At 41.0% G+C, this 18,705-nt stretch overlaps 1 protein-coding gene across 1 annotated transcript; it reads left to right on the top strand.

The window, feature by feature from the left end:
* The first annotated feature begins 1,160 nt into the window (after positions 1–1,160).
* Positions 1,161–4,552, top strand: LOC139542030 (zinc finger protein 180-like). The gene is made up of 2 exons (XM_071347004.1): positions 1,161–1,869; positions 2,726–4,552. The coding sequence occupies exons 1-2, from the start codon at positions 1,563–1,565 to the stop codon at positions 3,697–3,699; spliced, it is 1,281 nt and encodes a 426-aa protein (XP_071203105.1). The 5' UTR covers positions 1,161–1,562; the 3' UTR covers positions 3,700–4,552.
* Positions 4,553–18,705: the final 14,153 nt, after the last annotated feature.

The following is an 18,705-nucleotide window of genomic DNA, read 5'->3' as shown; positions in this document are numbered from 1 at the left end:
ACAAAATATTTTTGGAATATTCTGCACCTGGAACTTCCAGGTGCACTTTTGCAAACTTCAGACATGCAGCAATGCTTTTTGGGAACAGCAGTGGCTTCTTCCATGATGTCCTCCCATGAACACCATTCTTGTTTAGTGTTTTACGTATTGTAGACTCGTCAACAGAGATGTTCGCATGTTCCAGAGATTTCTGTAAGTCTTTAGCTGACACTCTAGGATTCTTCTTAACCTCATTGAGTATTCTGCATTGTGCTCTTGCTGTCATCTTTGCAGGACGGCCACTCCTAGGGAGAGTAGCAACAGTGCTGAACTTTCTCCATTTATAGACAATTTGTCTTACCGTGGACTGATGAAAATCAAGGCTTTTAGAGATACTTTTGTAACCCTTTCCAGCTTTATGCAAGTCAACAATTCTTAATCTTAGGTCTTCTGAGATCTATTTTGTTCGAGGCATGGTTCACATCAGGCAATGCTTCTTGTGAATAGCAAACACAAATTTTGTGAGTCTTTAATATAGGGCAGGGCAGCTCTAACCAACATCTCCAATCTCGTCTCATTGGTCTCCAGGTTAGCTGACTCCTGACTCCAATTAGCTTTTGGAGAAGTCATTAGCCTAGGGGTTCACATACTTTTTCCAACCTACACTGTGAATGTTTAAATTATGTATTCAATACAGACAAGAAAAATACAATAATTTGTGTGTTATTATTTATTATCAAATTTGATTACCAATTTATGCAGAAATCCAGGTCATTCCAAAGGGTTCACATATTTTTTCTTGCCACTGTAGATGTCATGTATTGTCATGTTATGTTCTCTATAATGAAACATCACCAAGTTAAATAAAGTTGATAAGATATTCTTAATCGACATTAAATAAAAAATGGTTGTTCAGAAATGATTCATTATTATGTTGCTCTCATGAAATGAACAAAATATTTCACAATCATTCCCACTGCTGATATTCACAGAGAATAATGACAAGGATCATATTTCTCAGTTGCATTGACCTGCAGACATCAGACACCCCTCTCCCCGTATGCACATGTGACTGAAATGTAACCAATCACAAAAATCACTGAGCCAGCTTTGATGGCCCAATAAAAATTAAACTGCACGTTTCTGCCAGCCAATGGGATAATTCCAGTGCACTACATGTCTAGAGGGATAATTCCAGTGCAGTACGTGTGTAGAGGGATAATTCCAATTCAGGAAGTTCCTACCGTCTAACTTTTTGTCTGAACATTATAATATACATTTTACTCAACTGCGTTACCCACTCCAGTCAACATAAGGCGGTATGGGAATTTAAGGTTACGCTGCTAGTGTGACGGAACGTTTCTTTAACAGCAGCAACAGTAAGTCAGACACCTCCGTAGCTTGCTAGCCGAACCAATTAAGCTCTTTAGACGCGTTCGTGTTTATTAGCCACCTTGTTTTAAACTCACTTCTGTCGTCTAGTTAGTTATCCGATTTAATTTCATATTTACGGTGTTGTTGTTATTAGTCAGCTAGCGGGCTGGTTAAGTTAGCATTAGCCTAGCTAGCTAACATCTCCGACCATGAGTTCACTAAGTTACTCTCCTCCTGCTAAAGAAGAGGAAGTCGTGGAAGAGGAGGCTGTTACAATACAAAAACAAGTAGAGGTTGAGGCTGTTACAGTGAAAGACGCGTTCAGGGTGAAAGAGGAGGATGTTACAGTAAAAGAAGAGGAGGATGCAGCTTTTGGGGTGAAAGAGGGGGAGGTGACTGTCACATCCAAAAAGGAGGAGGCTGAAGAGGAGGACACTGGATTTCTGGGCCCGGTTTCCCAAACGCATCTTACGGCATCCAATGATTCTAACGATGAACGGGCCCTGATTAACACTAGTAAGTACTGCCTTAAAAACAGAGGCACAAACTCTATAGTTGTTGAACTGATGTTTGGTGTTAAAGGGGAAATATGCAATTGCTACATCCATATTAGTACTTTTAAATAATTTATTTATAGCCATTGTTTCTTGAAGAATATAACACATGCCTCATGAGCTTAGTTCAACCTTTGTACCACATAAGTATAAAGCAGTTGATTTGCGACAATAACACAAACAGGACATTCAACCGAGCCTTACAATTATAATCCAAAAGTAGTGTGAAATGCACTCATAAGCAACCTGTAAATGGAGGCTATTTTTGCTGTCAGCCTATGAGAACTCCCCCGAGTTTTCCCCCACAGTGGTGAATTAGTATATAGCGACAGAGCTTAATGTGAGTTTCCTTGAGTAGCACTCCCGAACTTGTGCTGTAATATTCAGAATACATTGTGAAAAACTAAAATCTTTGCTCACCATTTTTGCTCCATGCAGATATACTACATCCATAACTAGAGGTTTCCTCATTAGCAGGGAGGTGTTTCTTCAATCAAATTGCGTGTGCATTGCCCAATTTTAGCAAACATAGAAAGGGGCCTATTTTGGAGACCAAAAGTCATCTGGCACACTGTTTAGAGTTTCAACAACTTTAATACATTATTTCTAGCCTACAATCATTGACGTTACTAATAATATGAAAACAAAACAAAATATGACTTGTTGCTCACTGTCTTAATTGTCAAATAATTTAACACATGTCAATTGTTGTACAACTTCATGGGTACGCTCTGGACATCACCTTTTACCTAAAAAAAACAGTGGATTTCTGCTGTTGTGGGACTTTAACCATCTGTATGACTTTGTCATTCACACAGGAGAGAGACGTGACTATTGTGGATCCTCTGGGGAGCCTCAACAACATCATGAAGCTGACGAGGCAGAGAAAAGTTTCTCCAGATCAGAACACCTCAAGAAACACCAGCAGAGACCCACAGGGAAGAAATCTAACTGCTGCTCTGACTGTGGGAAACGTTGCAAATATTCATCAGAACTTAAAATACACCAGAGAACACACACAGGAGAGAAGCCTTATAGCTGTGATCAATGTGGGAAGAGTTTTACTGTGTCAAGCTCCTTGATAGTGCACCAGAGAACACACACAGGAGAGAAATCTTATAGCTGTGGTCAATGTGGGAAGAGTTTTAATCGGTCAAGCAGCCTGATAGTACACCAGAGAGTACACACAGGAGAGAAACCTTATAGCTGTACTCAATGTGGGAAGAGTTTTGTTCAATCTGGCTCTCTGACTTTACACCAGAGAACACACACAGGAGAGAAACCTTATAGCTGTGGTCAATGTGGGAAAAGTTTTGTTCAATCTGGCTCTCTGACTTTACACCAGAGAACACACACAGGAGAGAAACCTTATAGCTGTGATCAATGTGGGAAGAGTTTTGGTCAATCTAGAGATCTGACAGTGCACCAGAGAATACACACAGGAGAGAAACCCTATATCTGTGATCAATGTGGGAAATGTTTTGCTGCATCTAGAAATCTGACTCTACACCAGAGAACACACACAGGAGAGAAACCTTATAGTTGTACTCAATGTGGGAAGAGTTTCTGTACATCTAGCTATCTAACTATACACCAGAGAACACACACAGGAGAGAAACACTTTAGCTGTACTCAATGTGGGAAGAGTTTTGTTCAATCTGGCTCTCTGACTGTCCACCAGAGAACACACACAGGAGTGAAACGATATAGCTGTAGTCAATGTGGGAAGAGATACTCTGATAAAAGATCTCTGATTAAACATCAGAAAATACATGAAGGAGTTATTTCATGATATCAATGAATTAATGTCACAATATAGAATGTTTTAACATTGTAGTAGGAGTATTTTAATGATGTCACAATGTAGAATGTTTTAACATTGTAGTAGGAGTATTTTAATGATGTCATAATGTAGAATGTTTTAACATTGTAGTAGGAGTATTTTAATGATGTCACAATGTAGAACCCTGAACGTTTGTCCCCTGTTCTATTGATTTCAGCATGATATGGATATTAGCCTCAGGGGAAATCCAGGCTCTGAATTGAAAGAGGACTATTTATATGATTAAACAAAGTGAGAAACAAAAAGAGTTGTTACACTTTACCACGTTGGTGACCCACTTGAATAAAAATGCAACACTTCAAAATGTAGCGAGCTGTTTTCTACAAATTGTCCTCTAACCAGGGATGTACACATTACTCCCAGATTCCGTGTGGTTTTTGAGCTGTTACTTTTAACAGGATGTTAAACAGGATCTCTCGCACAATTGATATGAGTGATGACAAATAAGTGTTGCGTTTCTCTTAGTTTTGGGGACCCATAAACTAGCTGACTGTCTTCTGCAGGTTGTCCTCTAACCAGTGAGGTAAAAGATATCTCCAGTTTTCCATGTGTTAGTTTCAACAGCACGTACAACCTGATTTCCCCCCTAATCGATATCAGTGATTTAATTTCAACGTACTTGCAGCCTATACACATGGACGCAGTATAATAAATTGGTCTATAATCAATTTTATTAACAATCTTACATCAGTCCAGTATTTCTTTACAACATCCAAGTGCTAATTGTCTTTATTCCATTACTGAAGAAGCAGGACTCAAATCATCTCATATTTCAAACATCCAGCATGACAAAAGATACACGTTTTATTATTCCATGCATCACCATTAAGTTAATTATTGCCAATACATTTTAACAAAGGGGTGTACATTTGGTTTTGATATTTCATCTTTACAAGTCATGTAACATTTAGTAATCATAATTATTTATGCTACCAACTGACAATTTTTGGGTACTATTATATTGACGTTGTTGCCCTGCTTTTAGAATATCAGGGTTCATTCTCAGATGTGCCAACCCAAATGTACTAGAGCATGACATTGGGGACTGGGCCCCGATCCAACAACATGCCTATCGAGTGAACCCTGAAAAGGGAGAGAAGCTCCGCAGTGAGGTGGAACGTTACTATGGATATTGCAGGAGTTGGTTGCTGATTGTCTCAAGGGTGGGCAGTCAACAAGTTTTGCGTTTAGCCAGTGCGTTGCCATTGATCCCAATTTAGTTTGACTGCACGTTTTTCTGTATTGGAGATTAGTTTTGTTTGGGCTCGTTTCAAGGGGACAAGAGTCCTAGAAGCTAGTGAGTTTTAGGAAGACGGGAATTCTAGAAGCTAGTGGGGGGGGGGGGAAATGATATATTTGTTGTCTTTGGTTTTTCCATTTATGTTTTTAGGTTGGACTTTAGCACGTATAGCTCATTAGCACGTAGGGCTCACTGATTGGTGTCACCTCGTTAGTCAGTATGTGTTACACCTGCACTGGCTTGTCCATCTCGTTAGTGGGAAGGTGTTTCACCTGAGCTGGTCCAGGTTCTATTTAAGAGTGTCTGGCCCAGTGCTCCAGTTGTCTTGATAGATGTGGAGAGTCAACACCTTTAGTTGTGCCACCTTTTTGGTTTGCTTCCTGTCTTTAAGTTTGGTGTGGGTTTTTCTTTTGTTTGCCTCTTCTTGGGCAGATTTAGTGGGTCTCATGGTGGGTGTCTTTTAGGTCCCAGTTGTTGTTACTAGTCAATTTTCAGTAGACTACCCCATAGTGTCTTTCAGAACTGCTAAAAAACAAGCTTCTATTTTGGGTTGGATATTGCATCCAATTAATATTTTAATCAATGGCATTTCCTGAGGGTGCTCCTTAGTCTTTCAGTTGTTAGTCTTCTGTTGTGTACTAAATATTTCTGTAATCTTTTTTTTATTCGTTGTTTCCTGTGAAGCCATTGTGTTGCATCCATGTCTGACATGTGCTGTATAAAAAAAGCTTGATTTGATTTGAACATATTGCAAAACAAATTAACCCAATGACCGATCAATCAACAGACTCTTGGTCCATCTTAGTATGAAAAACAGTATCAACCCCACTTTTCAAGCATACTGAAGGTGTGGTGGAGTGGTAAACACCACCCCTGGCTCTACCACGGGCTTGAGGTGGTCTCCCACAGCTCTGATTATGTCATGTTCTGTCGCCTTGCTGTTCCATTTCTTGACTGCCCCTGCAACACAGAAAGAAACACATTTAGTCATATTAAAAAAAACACTCAAAGGAATGGATATGGAGCATCTATGGCCTCAGTTACACCTGGCACCTAAATGTAACTTCTGATCACTCCAAACTGCATTAGGTCTGGATGCACAAAAGTCACAAAGTGCTAAATTAGGTTTAGATCTGCCAGGATGGGCACTGTGTTTGGAATTTCAGTCAGGCCTCCGAATACGCATAAGCAATGTAAAGAGATGGGGTGAATGAGTGGGGAAAAGTACATTTGACCCAAATTACCTTCATAATATCAAATAACAAATATGTGTGCCTGAGGGGAAATTAACTTAAATACAGCCAAAAGGGGGTGAGAAATTACACCAATATCAGTGGACAACTTGCACTAATGTAAATAAACATAGATTATGGAACATATTCCCTTTTGCTGACGTGATGAACCGCGAAGGGAATATAAATATTTACCATCTAAACCTTGTGTGACCTCTCACCTCTCTGGCTGTAGAAGTGTTCTTCCTAACCAGTCCCTCAACAGCTCTCTGACTGAGCTCCACCCTCACTGGGTCTTCAGAGGAGAGGAAGGCTGAGGAGGGATGGAAGGATGAATGGATCAGTCAGTCAATAAAGGGTTGAGCTGTTGTCTATGCTGTCTGACAAAATCACAATTTTACTAGTTCTTTAAAGTAAATAAGGCTTTATGACTGCTGAATACCAATTATCAATCACTTAGATCATGTATTTTCAGGTAGAGATACATCCTTGGGACGTCCCTAGCCCATTGAAGTTGACATTTAAAATGGTTAAGGTAGGGGTTAGGGTAGGGGTTAGGGTAGGGATGTCCCAAGGGTCCCGGATAGCATTGACCATCATGTATTCTTCTGTCTCTTTTACATAGCAGGTGTAAAATAAATAGACAAGACAAGTAAACATGCAGGTCATTATGGTCATTGTAGTTTAAAAATAGCATCTAATTATCCCTATCTGTATGTGGGGTTGTTAGAGAAGAACGTGATTATCAGGCTCTGAAAATACTTAATTGATGACGTGTTCCATCTATTCCAGGGCACAGCAGAGGAACTTCATCGATTCCACTCCTTCCACTCCTGAACATCTGAAATTCACCCTCACCTTTGATGGAATGAAACAAGTTATCGGGACATTTTGACTAAGAGGGAGGGAGGGAGGGTGGTTTTAGCACAGACCTATACAGGAAGCCGATTGACAGGAATTCCCTGTCACGCGGAGACAACTTCCACCCTACACCCCTAAAAAATATCCTCCCCATCAGCCAATAAAGTCGCATACACAGGATTTGTACTACACAGAGTGACTATGACAAACAAGCCACTGTCTGGATGAGCGTTTCAGACAGCGGGGTTACCCAGAGGAATGGCTGCATGACGCAAGGGACGCCACTTCAAATACTGTATAGGTAGATAGATAGCTAAGTGAATTAAATATCAGCAACTACCTAACTTCATATTAGCTATCGTGATGTATTTATCACTGTAAAAAACAAACTCCAAATGCATTTGTAGGTAGCTAGCTAACAGCCATGGAGGAGGGTGAAAGGATAGCAGCCCCAACTGTCAGTGAGAGAGGAGGCTATTCTGGATAGGGCAGGTACTTTTGTGTAGTTCCTGTCCCTAGAAGTGAGGACGGAGATAATAGTAACATAATATTCAGTGTGGTGTAATTTGACTACAATGAAGTCTGTTTCTTGTGAGGTTTTCTGTCCTCAGACAAAGAGAGCTGTGAAAGCCAGTCTACATATGAAGAGGTCCCAATGAAGAGCAGTGGTTCTCAGTCTTGGGGACTCAAAGAGGTGCACATTTTGTTTTTCCTTAGCACTGCACAACTGATTCAAATGATCAACTCATCAATCAAGCTTCAAGTGGTATTTATGTATTCATTTGTGATGCTATCCTTGATATGATCCTGTTATTGTCACATGCACATATGTGTGCCCATGCATTTATCAATCCAATGTTATCATGATTTGTTATCAGGGATATTATACTTTAGTAATCTACAATGACCTGGTGACGTAACAGTCTAATAATTACATTGTCTTCCATATTCCTACAGATACCTTGTAACTGGAGATTCCTTCAAAACGATTGCCTACAGTTAACGTGTAGGGCACTGCAAGGTTGGGTGACCAGGGCCACCTGGGACTGCCTCCTGGAGGAATTCAGGTGTGTGAAGGCTAACTGTCCTGCGTAACTTCATGAGGATGGACACGAGGACCAGGAGAGGATCTGCAGCTCGCCGCCGTGTGCCAGAGGAGGAGTCTGTTGCTCTGCAGGATGTTTCAAGGATGGGGTCCAACAACGGAGCAAGAGAGGCAATCCGTGTGCAGGAGATCTTCACCTCCTACTTCTTCAAAGAGGGTGCTGTTCCCTGGCAACACCATAGACTACACTATGCACAACCAAAGGCTCTTTTAAGAGCCATTCACATTGCAGTAAGAGTATTCTTCCATTTACTTAGCTATGTCAACTGCAGTTATTCAATTCTTAATTTCTCTCTCTTTGATTTCTACTTCTCAGGTGAGGGTGCTGTTTAGGTAAGGGTGTGATGTCTGTGCAAAAATAAAACAGGCTATTTTAAAATCACCCATATTAAAAAAATGTAGAACAATTAGACACCCTATAACCTACACACTCATGTATCAATCTGATTGATGGTTTGTGTTGTGCAGTAAGCAAGGTCAGGTGTATAACTGTGTATAACTGTGGCTTCTTCCACCTTCAAAGAATAGGCACGAGGGCCAACCATGGAGAATAGTAAGACACTTCATTATTTCTATAACTATGCAATATTGTTTGTCCTTGTGTGTCCGTTAATGTTTTTCAGCATAAAGTACTCTGCATCCACTTAGTGTGGTGTGGACACCAGGTGAGGCCACACACAGATTCCTGTTGAACACTGTCACTTTAACTACCTTATTTTCTCAATAACAGTCTCTCTCCTTCACTTCATCCCTTTCTCCCCTTCTCCCTAAATCCTCTAGTTATATCAGCTGTGTTGGTGAACCCCTCCCACATCTGGACTGGCTACATAGAGGGCACAGCATGATCAGATGTGAGAGGTCACTTGGTCAGGTCAACAGGAAGTATTATTAAAGAGATGCTTTACATTGAAATACAGATAGAGATGCAGTAGTCCCAGAGTTAATGATCCAAGGTCAGTTTATATTATACAGGAAGTATTATTAAAGAGATGCTTTACATTGAAATACAGACAGAGATGCAGTAGTCCCAGAGTTAATGATCCCAGGTCAGTTTATATTATACAGGAAGTATTATTAAAGAGATGCTTTACATTGAAATACAGATAGATGCAGTAGTCCCAGAGTTAATGATCCAAGGTCAGTTTATATTATACAGGAAGTATTATTAAAGAGATGCTTTACATTGAAATACAGATAGAGATGCAGTAGTGCCAGAGTTAATGATCCCAGGTCAGTTTATATTATACAGGAAGTATTATTAAAGATATGATTTACATTGAAATACAGATAGATGCAGTAGTCCCAGTGTCACGTCCTGACCATAGTTCTTATGTGTTTTGCATGTTTTAGTGTTGGTCAGGACGTGAGCTGGGTGGGCATTCTATGTTGTGTGTCTAGTTTGTCTGTTTCTGTGTTCGGCCTAATATGGTTCTCAATCAGAGGCAGCTGTCAATCGTTGTCCCTGATTGAGAATCATATATAGGTGGCTTGTTTTGGGTTGGGATTTTGTGGGTGGTTGTTTCCTGTCTTTGTGTTTTGTCTGCACCAGAAAGGACTGTATCGGTTTGCCACATTTGTTATTTTGTTTTGTAAGTGTTCACGTTTATTTGTCGTAATTAAACATGTTGAGCACTGGCTACGCTGCGTGTTGGTCCGATCCCTGCTACATTCTCTCTTCTCGTGAAGAGGGAAGGCTGCCGTTACACCCAGAGTTAATGATCCAAGGTCAGTTTTGCATTTCACCTCCTGATTGATGACTAACAATGTTAGAATAAAAAATAAAAACACAAGGCTTAAACATGTTCTCTCTCTCCATCGGTCTCTCGTCTGCAGATATGTTTTGATGTAAGAGGATGCCAACCCCCAGTCCCATCATCGCCACCTCACCTGCTTTTAAGATAACCTTTGGGCCGACTAGAGACACTTATGTAATTGTGATGAACTGAGAGAATATTTAGGTAGCACTGATTCATTAATCATGTGCTGCCTTCCCTGCTCCTATGTGCTTACCTCTTTCCCTTTCTGTCTTTTACACCTCTCTCATCTCCTCTTTCTTCCTCTGTTTTTATAATGCACAACAGATGTGCATTGAAGTACAGATTGAACTTGTATTTATAACACTTGGATAATGAGCTTTTCAATAAAGTGTTTCACATTCTCTACTGGTTGAAATGAAGTGTAATTTGATTAAATACTCCACCTATCCTGTGTTTATCAGATCAATGCAGATGAATGGCATTAGATGTTGAGATGAACCGGTTTTAGAGTATTTACATGATGCGTAGGAAGTGTAGTGTACTGTTTTTTAACATTATATTTCTGTATATATGAATTAACTAGTTAAATCCTGTTTTTAGTCTATTAGTTACAATGTGTAAACATTGATATCCCAGGACCAAGATTGGTAAACACTGTTGAAGTGTATAATTGTAATACATACATTCAGACACAGCGTCATTCAAACACTGGAATTTGATACTCCTGGTATTGGATATGACTGAAAAATAATCTCAAAGACATTCATACTTGAACAGCACCTTTATTTGCCAAGGTAGAGTACATGATCAGTGAATGTATTAAATGTACAGGCTACAATGTGGGGATCTCATGCATGGTAATAACTACACGACTTGCATCCTTGGTACAACATGATATTATATTCTACTCAATCCATAGGCTTCATTAATGTCAATCAGGCTGTTTTGAAGTTGATACAACTGGCTATGATAGCTGAGGTTCATAGCTAGGTTCTGAACTAATATGTATACCAAACGTTTGGGTCCATACACAGATCGGCTAGATAGCTAGCTACACATCCATAGGCATACAGGTATTTTAATAATCCACTGCACAATAAGCAAGAACATAGCTAGCTACGTTATTTCATCTATCTGCATGGCAAATATCAACAAGGCAAGCTTACAAAAGTGTACATTCAATTTGCAGTAAATTCTTCAGCTAGCTAGATTCTATACATCCACTGTTTCACAAAATGACAGCCTGGTTTGCTGGTTGTTTCAGGAGTCCCTAAAAACAACCAGAATGACAATTTCATACTCATGTCACAACACCCATAAAGCTAGCCAGCTAGCTGGATAATGTTAGCTAGTCAGCTAGCTTGCTAAATCAGGATTTTCGTAAATGAACTTAACGATAAAAAAATGCATAATCGCTTGTCTCTACATTAACTAACATTCCTGTCAACTGTATGTAACCGATGTGAAATGGCTAGCTAGTTAGCGGTGGTGCACGCTAGCATCCTTTCAGTCAGTGACGTCACTTGATCTGAGACTCGAAGTAGTGGTTCCCCTTGCTCTGCTCTTGTGGAGCGATGGGTAACAACGCTTCGTGGGTGACTGTTGTGTGCAGAGGGTCCCTGGTTCGCGCCCCGTATCGGGGCGAGGGGACAGACGTACAGTTATACTGTTACATGTTTCTGCATGATTCGTTATGAAGTTATGATCCCTTACATTTGCTTCCATCCTAGTATTTCTGTTCGCCATCATTGATCCAGTTCAGTTCTGTGTAGGGGTACCCCTCTCTCCTAGTATTTCTGTCCGCCATCTTTGCTGAAGAAAGTCTAACAGTCACTAGTGCAGCAGCAGCCTCCCCCGGTCTTAGTACCGGCCCGGTAAGAAGTTTAAGATGCGATGGAACGGTTGACGAAAAAAAGAAATCACAGAAAAAATATATTGACTGATATTGATTTATTTAGGGGGGGGGGGGGGGGGGGTAATGAATATTTTAGGCCTAGCGACGTCCCTGATTCCTACCCTTTAAGTTTTTGTCTGAAAATAAATTATACATTTTACTCAACTGCGTTACCCACTCCATTCAGCAGACGGCGGTATGAGACTTTAAGGCAATGCTGCTAGTGTGACGTATAATCTAGTGGACAGAACGCTTCTTTTAACAGCTGCAACAGTTAGTCAGACACCTCGGTAGCTTGCTAGACAAAATAGCTGAACCAATAAAGCTCTTTAGACGCTTTCGTGTTTATTAGCCACTGTGTTTTAAACCCACTTCTGTCGTCTAGTTAGTTCTCTGATTTTATTTCATATTTACGGTGTTGTTATTAGTCAGCTAGCGGTCTGGTTAAGTTAGCATTAGCCTAGCTAGCTAACATCCCCGACCATGCGATCACTAAGCTACTCTCCTCCTGCTAAAGAAGAGGCGGATATCACAGTAAAACAAGAGGTAGAGGGTGAGGCTGTTACTGTGAAAGAAGAGGAGGACGCAAGAGGAGGAGGTTACAGTAAAAGGAGAGGAGGATGCAGTTTATGGAGTGAAAGAGGAGGAAGGGAGGTGACTGTTACATCGAAAAATGAAGAAGAGGAGGAAACTGGATATCTTGGCCCGGTTTCACAAACGCATCTTTAGGCATCCAATGGTTCTCAAGATGAATTTAGCCATAAGATGGTTTTGAGAAACCGTTCCCTGATTAACACTAGTAAGTACTGTCTTAAAATCAGAGGCACAAACTCTGCAGTTGAACTGATGTTTGGTGTTAAAGCGGAAATCTGCAATTGCTACATCCATATTGTGGATGTAGATATTAAAATATTTAAAATATTTATTATTTATGATTCTTGAAGAATATAACACATGCCTCATGAGCTTAGTTCAACTGTTGTACCCCATCAGAACCCCAAATAAGCTTTTTTTACTCTAATGTTTAAAAACAATATAAATCAACACTGTATAGCCTCAACATGGTTAAAACTATAATGTTGATATCATGGATGGTCAGTCCTTGCATCCATAGGTCTGTCTGTCTGTAGTTACATTTCTCCAACTCCATAATCATCTTATGACCAAAACAGTGGTGGAATGACAGATTTGTTATTGTTTGAACTGCAGATTGCTGGGTTGTGTGGGTTTTTTAAACAGCAACAAAATGGCTGCCCAGAGACTTGGTTTGGTAAACAGCTGAGCGATGGGGGAAGGAGAAGTGTAACCACTCTCAAATTCATAGAGAACGCTATTGTAGAAACCTTAACCCAACACCTAGCGACCTCGTCAAGAAGTTCAGACATCTTGGCGTAACAGTTATAAGGTGTTGACTTGACAGTCGCTGGACCCATGTTTGAGTTCAGCTCAGGGCTACCCCCTGAATTCACTACACTATGAATACAAGGACTGGCCATGCATGAGGTCATAATGATAGTTTAACCAAGTTTCTAGGCTATATAGTATATTCTAGAATTCATCCATGATGTCATAATGATAGTTTAACCAGGTTTCTAGGCTATATAGTATATTCTAGAATTGCCAGTGAAGATTTCCTGTGGAGGCAAATTATTAGAGCTGTTGATAAGTCATTATATAATATTCAGCCATTTTTTTTTCATGCCCTTACATTAAAGGCAAGACATACCTAGATTCAATTACATTCATGAATTGGTTTGAAACCTTTGTTTTAAACCCTTCTCAAAGTTGGTGCCTTGACGGATTTGTAAAAAATGGTTTGTCATGAAACACTATTTTTAATTTAAATGTAACCTTTATTTAACCAGGCAAGTCAGTTAAGAACAAATTCTTATTTACAATGACTGCCTACCCCGGACGACGCTGGGCCAATTGTGCGCAGCCCTATGGGACTCCCAATCACGGCCGGTTGTGATACAGCCTGGATTTGATCCAGGGTGTCTGTAGTGGCGCCTCAAGCACTGAGATGCAGTGTCCGCTGCGCCACACGGGAGCCCCAAAATCATGTTCTAGTGCTGTCCCCAACTAAAATACATCTTGGTCAACCAAGACTCATCTGTTCTTTCTACCAATCGCCCCATGTGTTTTTATAAAATCAAATATACGTACTGAACTTGTCTGATGCTTTAACCTGTCTGGCACCAGTGGGACGGTAGCGTCCCACCTCGACAACAGCAAGTGAAATTGCAGGGGGCCAAATTCAAAACAACAGAAATCCCATAATTAAAATTCCTCAAACATACATGTATTATACACCATTTTAAAGATAAACTTCTTGTAAATCCAGCCGCTGTGTTAGATTTCAAAAAGGCTTTATGACGAAAGCACAACATGCGATTATGTTAGGTCAGTGCCTAGCCACAGAAAACCATACAGCCATTTTCCAACCAAGGAGAGGTGTCACAAAAGTCAGAAAAAACGTTAAAATTAATCACTTACCTTTGATGATCTTCATCTGGTGGCACTCCCAGGTCTCCATGTTAGACAATAAATGTTAGTTTTGTTTGATAATGTCCCTCTTTATGTCCAAAACCCTCAGTTTTGTTGGTGCGTTTAGTTCAGTAATCAAAAGGCACAATGCGCGCTCTCAACATCAGACGAAAAGTCTAAAAAAGTACAATAAAAGTTAATAGAAACTGGATGTTTAAAATCAATCCTCAGGTTGTTTTTGTCATAAATAATCAATAATATTTCAACCGGACAAAAGCTTAGTCAATAGAAAAGGTAAACAAGAAATGCGTGCTCCCGATGACGCGCTGGGCTCATGGCTGTAAATTTCCGCTGTCCACTCATTGAAAGTGCTGTATCTCCCTCATTTTTCAGAGTAAAAGCCTGAAACAATGCCTAAAGACTGGCCACATGTAGAAGAAGCCATAGAGATCGTGAACTGGGTCCTAAGTCTTTGTATGGTGGATAGGCTTTCAATGGAAAAACAGCCTTTCAAAATAATTGTACTTCCTGGATGGATTTTCCTCAGGTTTTCGCCTGCCACATCAGTTCTGTTATATTCACAGACATTATTTTAACAGTTTTGGAAACTTTAGAGTGTTTTCTATCCAAATCTACTAATTATATGCTAGCTATTATATCCTAGCTTCTCGGCCTGAGTAGCAGGCAGTTTAATTTGGGCATGCTTTCATCCAAAATTCCGAATGATGCCCCCTACCCTAGTGAAGTTAAGCATTCTGTTTGATTAAATAATTAAGACACACAAATGACTCTAATTCATAACTAGAGGGAGCCGGCCGTCAACATAACCTGACTAGAGGGAGCCGGCCGTCCCCCCTCCGCTGCTGGACTTCGTAAATTCTGCCGTTCTGCTCCTGAAGTTTTCAGTAATAGACTAATAGACTACAGATATATAGACTAATAGACTAGTAATAGACTACACCAGTAGTTGGCAACCTTTTCCAGTTGGAGTGCCAATTTATCTGACCATTTCTGCCAATCTGTGTGCCAGTTATGATTTTCATATGCACATTTTCGTGGAACAGTTTCATTTAATTTATAATAGTATCTCAAAATGATTGTCTGTGATTAATCTACATAATATCTAAATCTAAATGAAAATGATACAAATCTAAAAGTAACTTTTATTGCCATGGCCAACTATGTAAAAAAAATTGCCTACATAAAGCCAACAAATAAAAACATTGCATTCTGAAAATATCCTGATAAAAATAATTATCCTAGAAATCACATTGGCTGCACAAGGCCTGTCTACAACAAACTTGAAACATTGTATCAACTATCAACTGGGTCAGGAAACTCTGATAACAAGCTGGCAACATTGTATAAAATATTCTAGGCCCTCAGTTTCCTGCTCCAGTGAGTTATGGACAGACACAGCTGTAGGCTATTTGTGCAAAGGATAAGAAGTAATCAGGTATTTTATGACATTTCCACTTGATCAGAGCATTACATTTTTCCCTTTTATGCCGAGTGGTTATCGAAAGGGCGAGAGCTGGAAATATTTTACGAAAATACTTTGAGGAACTATTGTCATTCGCAATTGATTTTTATTAGACTTTGTTTACTTGCTGTTTGGAGGTGAAGAAAAAGTTACTTTGAGAAGCTCCACAACTCATTAGTGGTTCAGTGTTAAGACAATGAGAAATACTATCAGACATCCCCAAATGGGCACATTTATAGACCTACATTTGTGTGCAGGCCAGATAGATTAATCCTACTTCTATATGGGTAATCGGGTGTGCGTCCTTACTCAACATTGACAGGAGTGTTTCAAACAAAAGACAATGAATAAATTGACAAAACTGACGCATCTTGTAGGGTCAGGTCTGGGCGGTCTGCCATAGGCCGTTTCATTTAGTGTCGGTTGGGGAATGATTGTATTTCCCCATAGTATGTTGTACCGAAGTTGACGGACTGAAAGGGAGTGTAACTTTGATTATAATTACACTTCCCTCAACGAGGGAAACGAGGTACAACAACTGTTTGTCCCCGACCTTCCTGGGTCGGTGAAGAGCGGTAATAAATTTAAGGAATAAATCCAATAAAGCCTCACACTCATCACCTGTGGAAGGCGGGGCTTCCAGCGAGGCGTGGATTTGATAGTATGTTGTACCTAGTTTCCCTCCTTCAGGGAACAGTAGTTATAGTCATAACGTTACGCTTGTCATATGATGAACTTCAACTTAAATACGGGATCTTGCTGTCGGACAGTTTTTTTGTATTCTGAAATGCACTCGAACTATGTATTATTTAGCCATCAGAAGCTAACCAGCTAATTAGCTACTAGCTATTTAGTCATTGTTAGCCACTGCTAGCGGCCTTTACCTTTTTAGCTCAGACACCAGCCGCTTTTAGCTTGGATAATACATGCCAGTCTGCACAGCGCGATATCAACCCTGAGCATATCGGACTGTTTTTCTCCACTACATCACCGTTCTCCTGCTGTAAGCTCTGGACCATTACACCGGATAATCGCAGCTAGCTAGCTGCCACCGAGTGGCCCAGCCCCGAAGCTAGCCTTGAACCAGGCCCATCTCCCGGCTTGCTCAGTGGACCTTATGATCACTCGGCTACACAGCTGATGCCTCCCAGACTCTTCACTAAGACGACTAGAAGCCACTACATCACCGGATTCCTGCCGTAAATTCTGGACCTTTGCACCGGATTGGCTATAGTGGCTAACGCCCTTGCCCCGAAGCTAGCACCAGTTAACCTCGAGCCAGGTGCATCTCCCGGCTAGCAAACAAATTTACTCCAGCTACAATACCTCTTTTGCCAATTGGCCTGGACCCTTTGTCGACACGGAGCACAGCCGATCCATCACGGTCTGCCGACGCAATTCCGTCTGATGTGCCCTCAATCAGCCTTTGCCAGACGTCGGTGAGGCTCTTGTCCCGAAGCTAGCACCAGTTAGCCTCGAGCCAGGCTCATCTCCCGGCTAGCGTAGTAATGACTACCTAACGGCTTCCCTGGTTCATATATTGCTGTTCACTGGACCCTATGATCACTTGGCTACATAGCTGATGCCTGCTGGACTGTTCATTAATCACGGTACTCCATTTTGTTTATCTGTCAGCCCCAGCCTCAAACCCCAGCCTCGAACTGTGTGTAGTTAACTGACCCTCTCTGTCCATTCATCGCCATTTTACCTGTTGTTGTCTTAGCTGATTAACTGTTGTCTTACCCGTTGTTGTCTTAGCTAGCTCTCCCAATCAACACCTGTGATTGCTTTATGCCTCGCTTTATGTCTCTCTAATGTCAATATGCCTTGTATACTGTTGTTTAGGGTAGTTATCATTGTTTTATTTTACTGCAGAGCCCCTAGTCCCACTCAACATGCCTCAGAGAACTCTTTTGTCCCACCTCCCACACATGCGGTGATCTCACCTAGCATAACTGGTGCCTCCAGAGATGCAACATCTCTTATCGTCACTCAATGCCTAGGTTTACCTCCACTGTACTCGCACCCTACCATACCCGTCTGTACATCATGCCTTGAATCTATCCTACCACGCCCAGAAATCTGCTCCTTTTATTCTCTGTTCCCAACGCACTAAGTGACCAGTTCTGATAGCCTTTAGCCGTACCCTCATCCTACTCCTCTGTTCCTCGGGTGATGTAGAGGTGAACCCAGGCCCTGTGTGTCCCCGGGCACTCTCATTTGTTGATTTCTGTAACCATAAAAGCCTTGGTTTCATGCATGTTAACATCAGAAGCCTCCTCCCTAAGTTTGTTTTACTCACTGCTTTAGCACACTCCGCCAACCTTGATGTCCTTGCTGTGTCTGAATCCTGGCAAAAATTCAGAAATGTCCATCCCCATCTACAACATTTTCCATCAAGATAGAACTGCCAAAGGGGGAGGAGTTGCAATCTACTGCAGAGATTGTTCTATCATACTTTCCAGGTCCATGCCCAAACAGTTCAAGCTTCTAATTTTAAAAATTAATCTCCAGAAATAAGTCTCTCACTGTTGCTGCCTGTTACAGACCCCCCTCAGCTCCTGGTTGTGCCCTGGACACCATATGTAAATTGATTGCCGCCTTTCTATCTTCAGTTCGTTCTATTAGGTGACCTAAACTGGGATATGCTTAACACCCCGGCAGTCCTACAATCCAAGCTTGATGCCCTCAATCTCACACAAATCATCAAGGAACCCACCAGGTACAACCCTAAATCCGTAAACATGGGCACCCTAATAGACATTATCCTGACCAACCTGCCCTCCAAATACACCTCTGCTGTCTTCAATCAAGATCTCAGCGATCACTGCCTCATTGCCTGTATCCGCCACGGGTCTGCGGTTAAACGACCACCCCTCATCACTGTCAAACGCTC

This window comes from Salvelinus alpinus, chromosome 17 (genome assembly GCF_045679555.1).
Source record: "Salvelinus alpinus chromosome 17, SLU_Salpinus.1, whole genome shotgun sequence".
Classification (NCBI taxonomy): Eukaryota; Metazoa; Chordata; class Actinopteri; order Salmoniformes; family Salmonidae; genus Salvelinus; species Salvelinus alpinus.
This window is presented reverse-complemented; position numbering and strand designations above follow the sequence as displayed.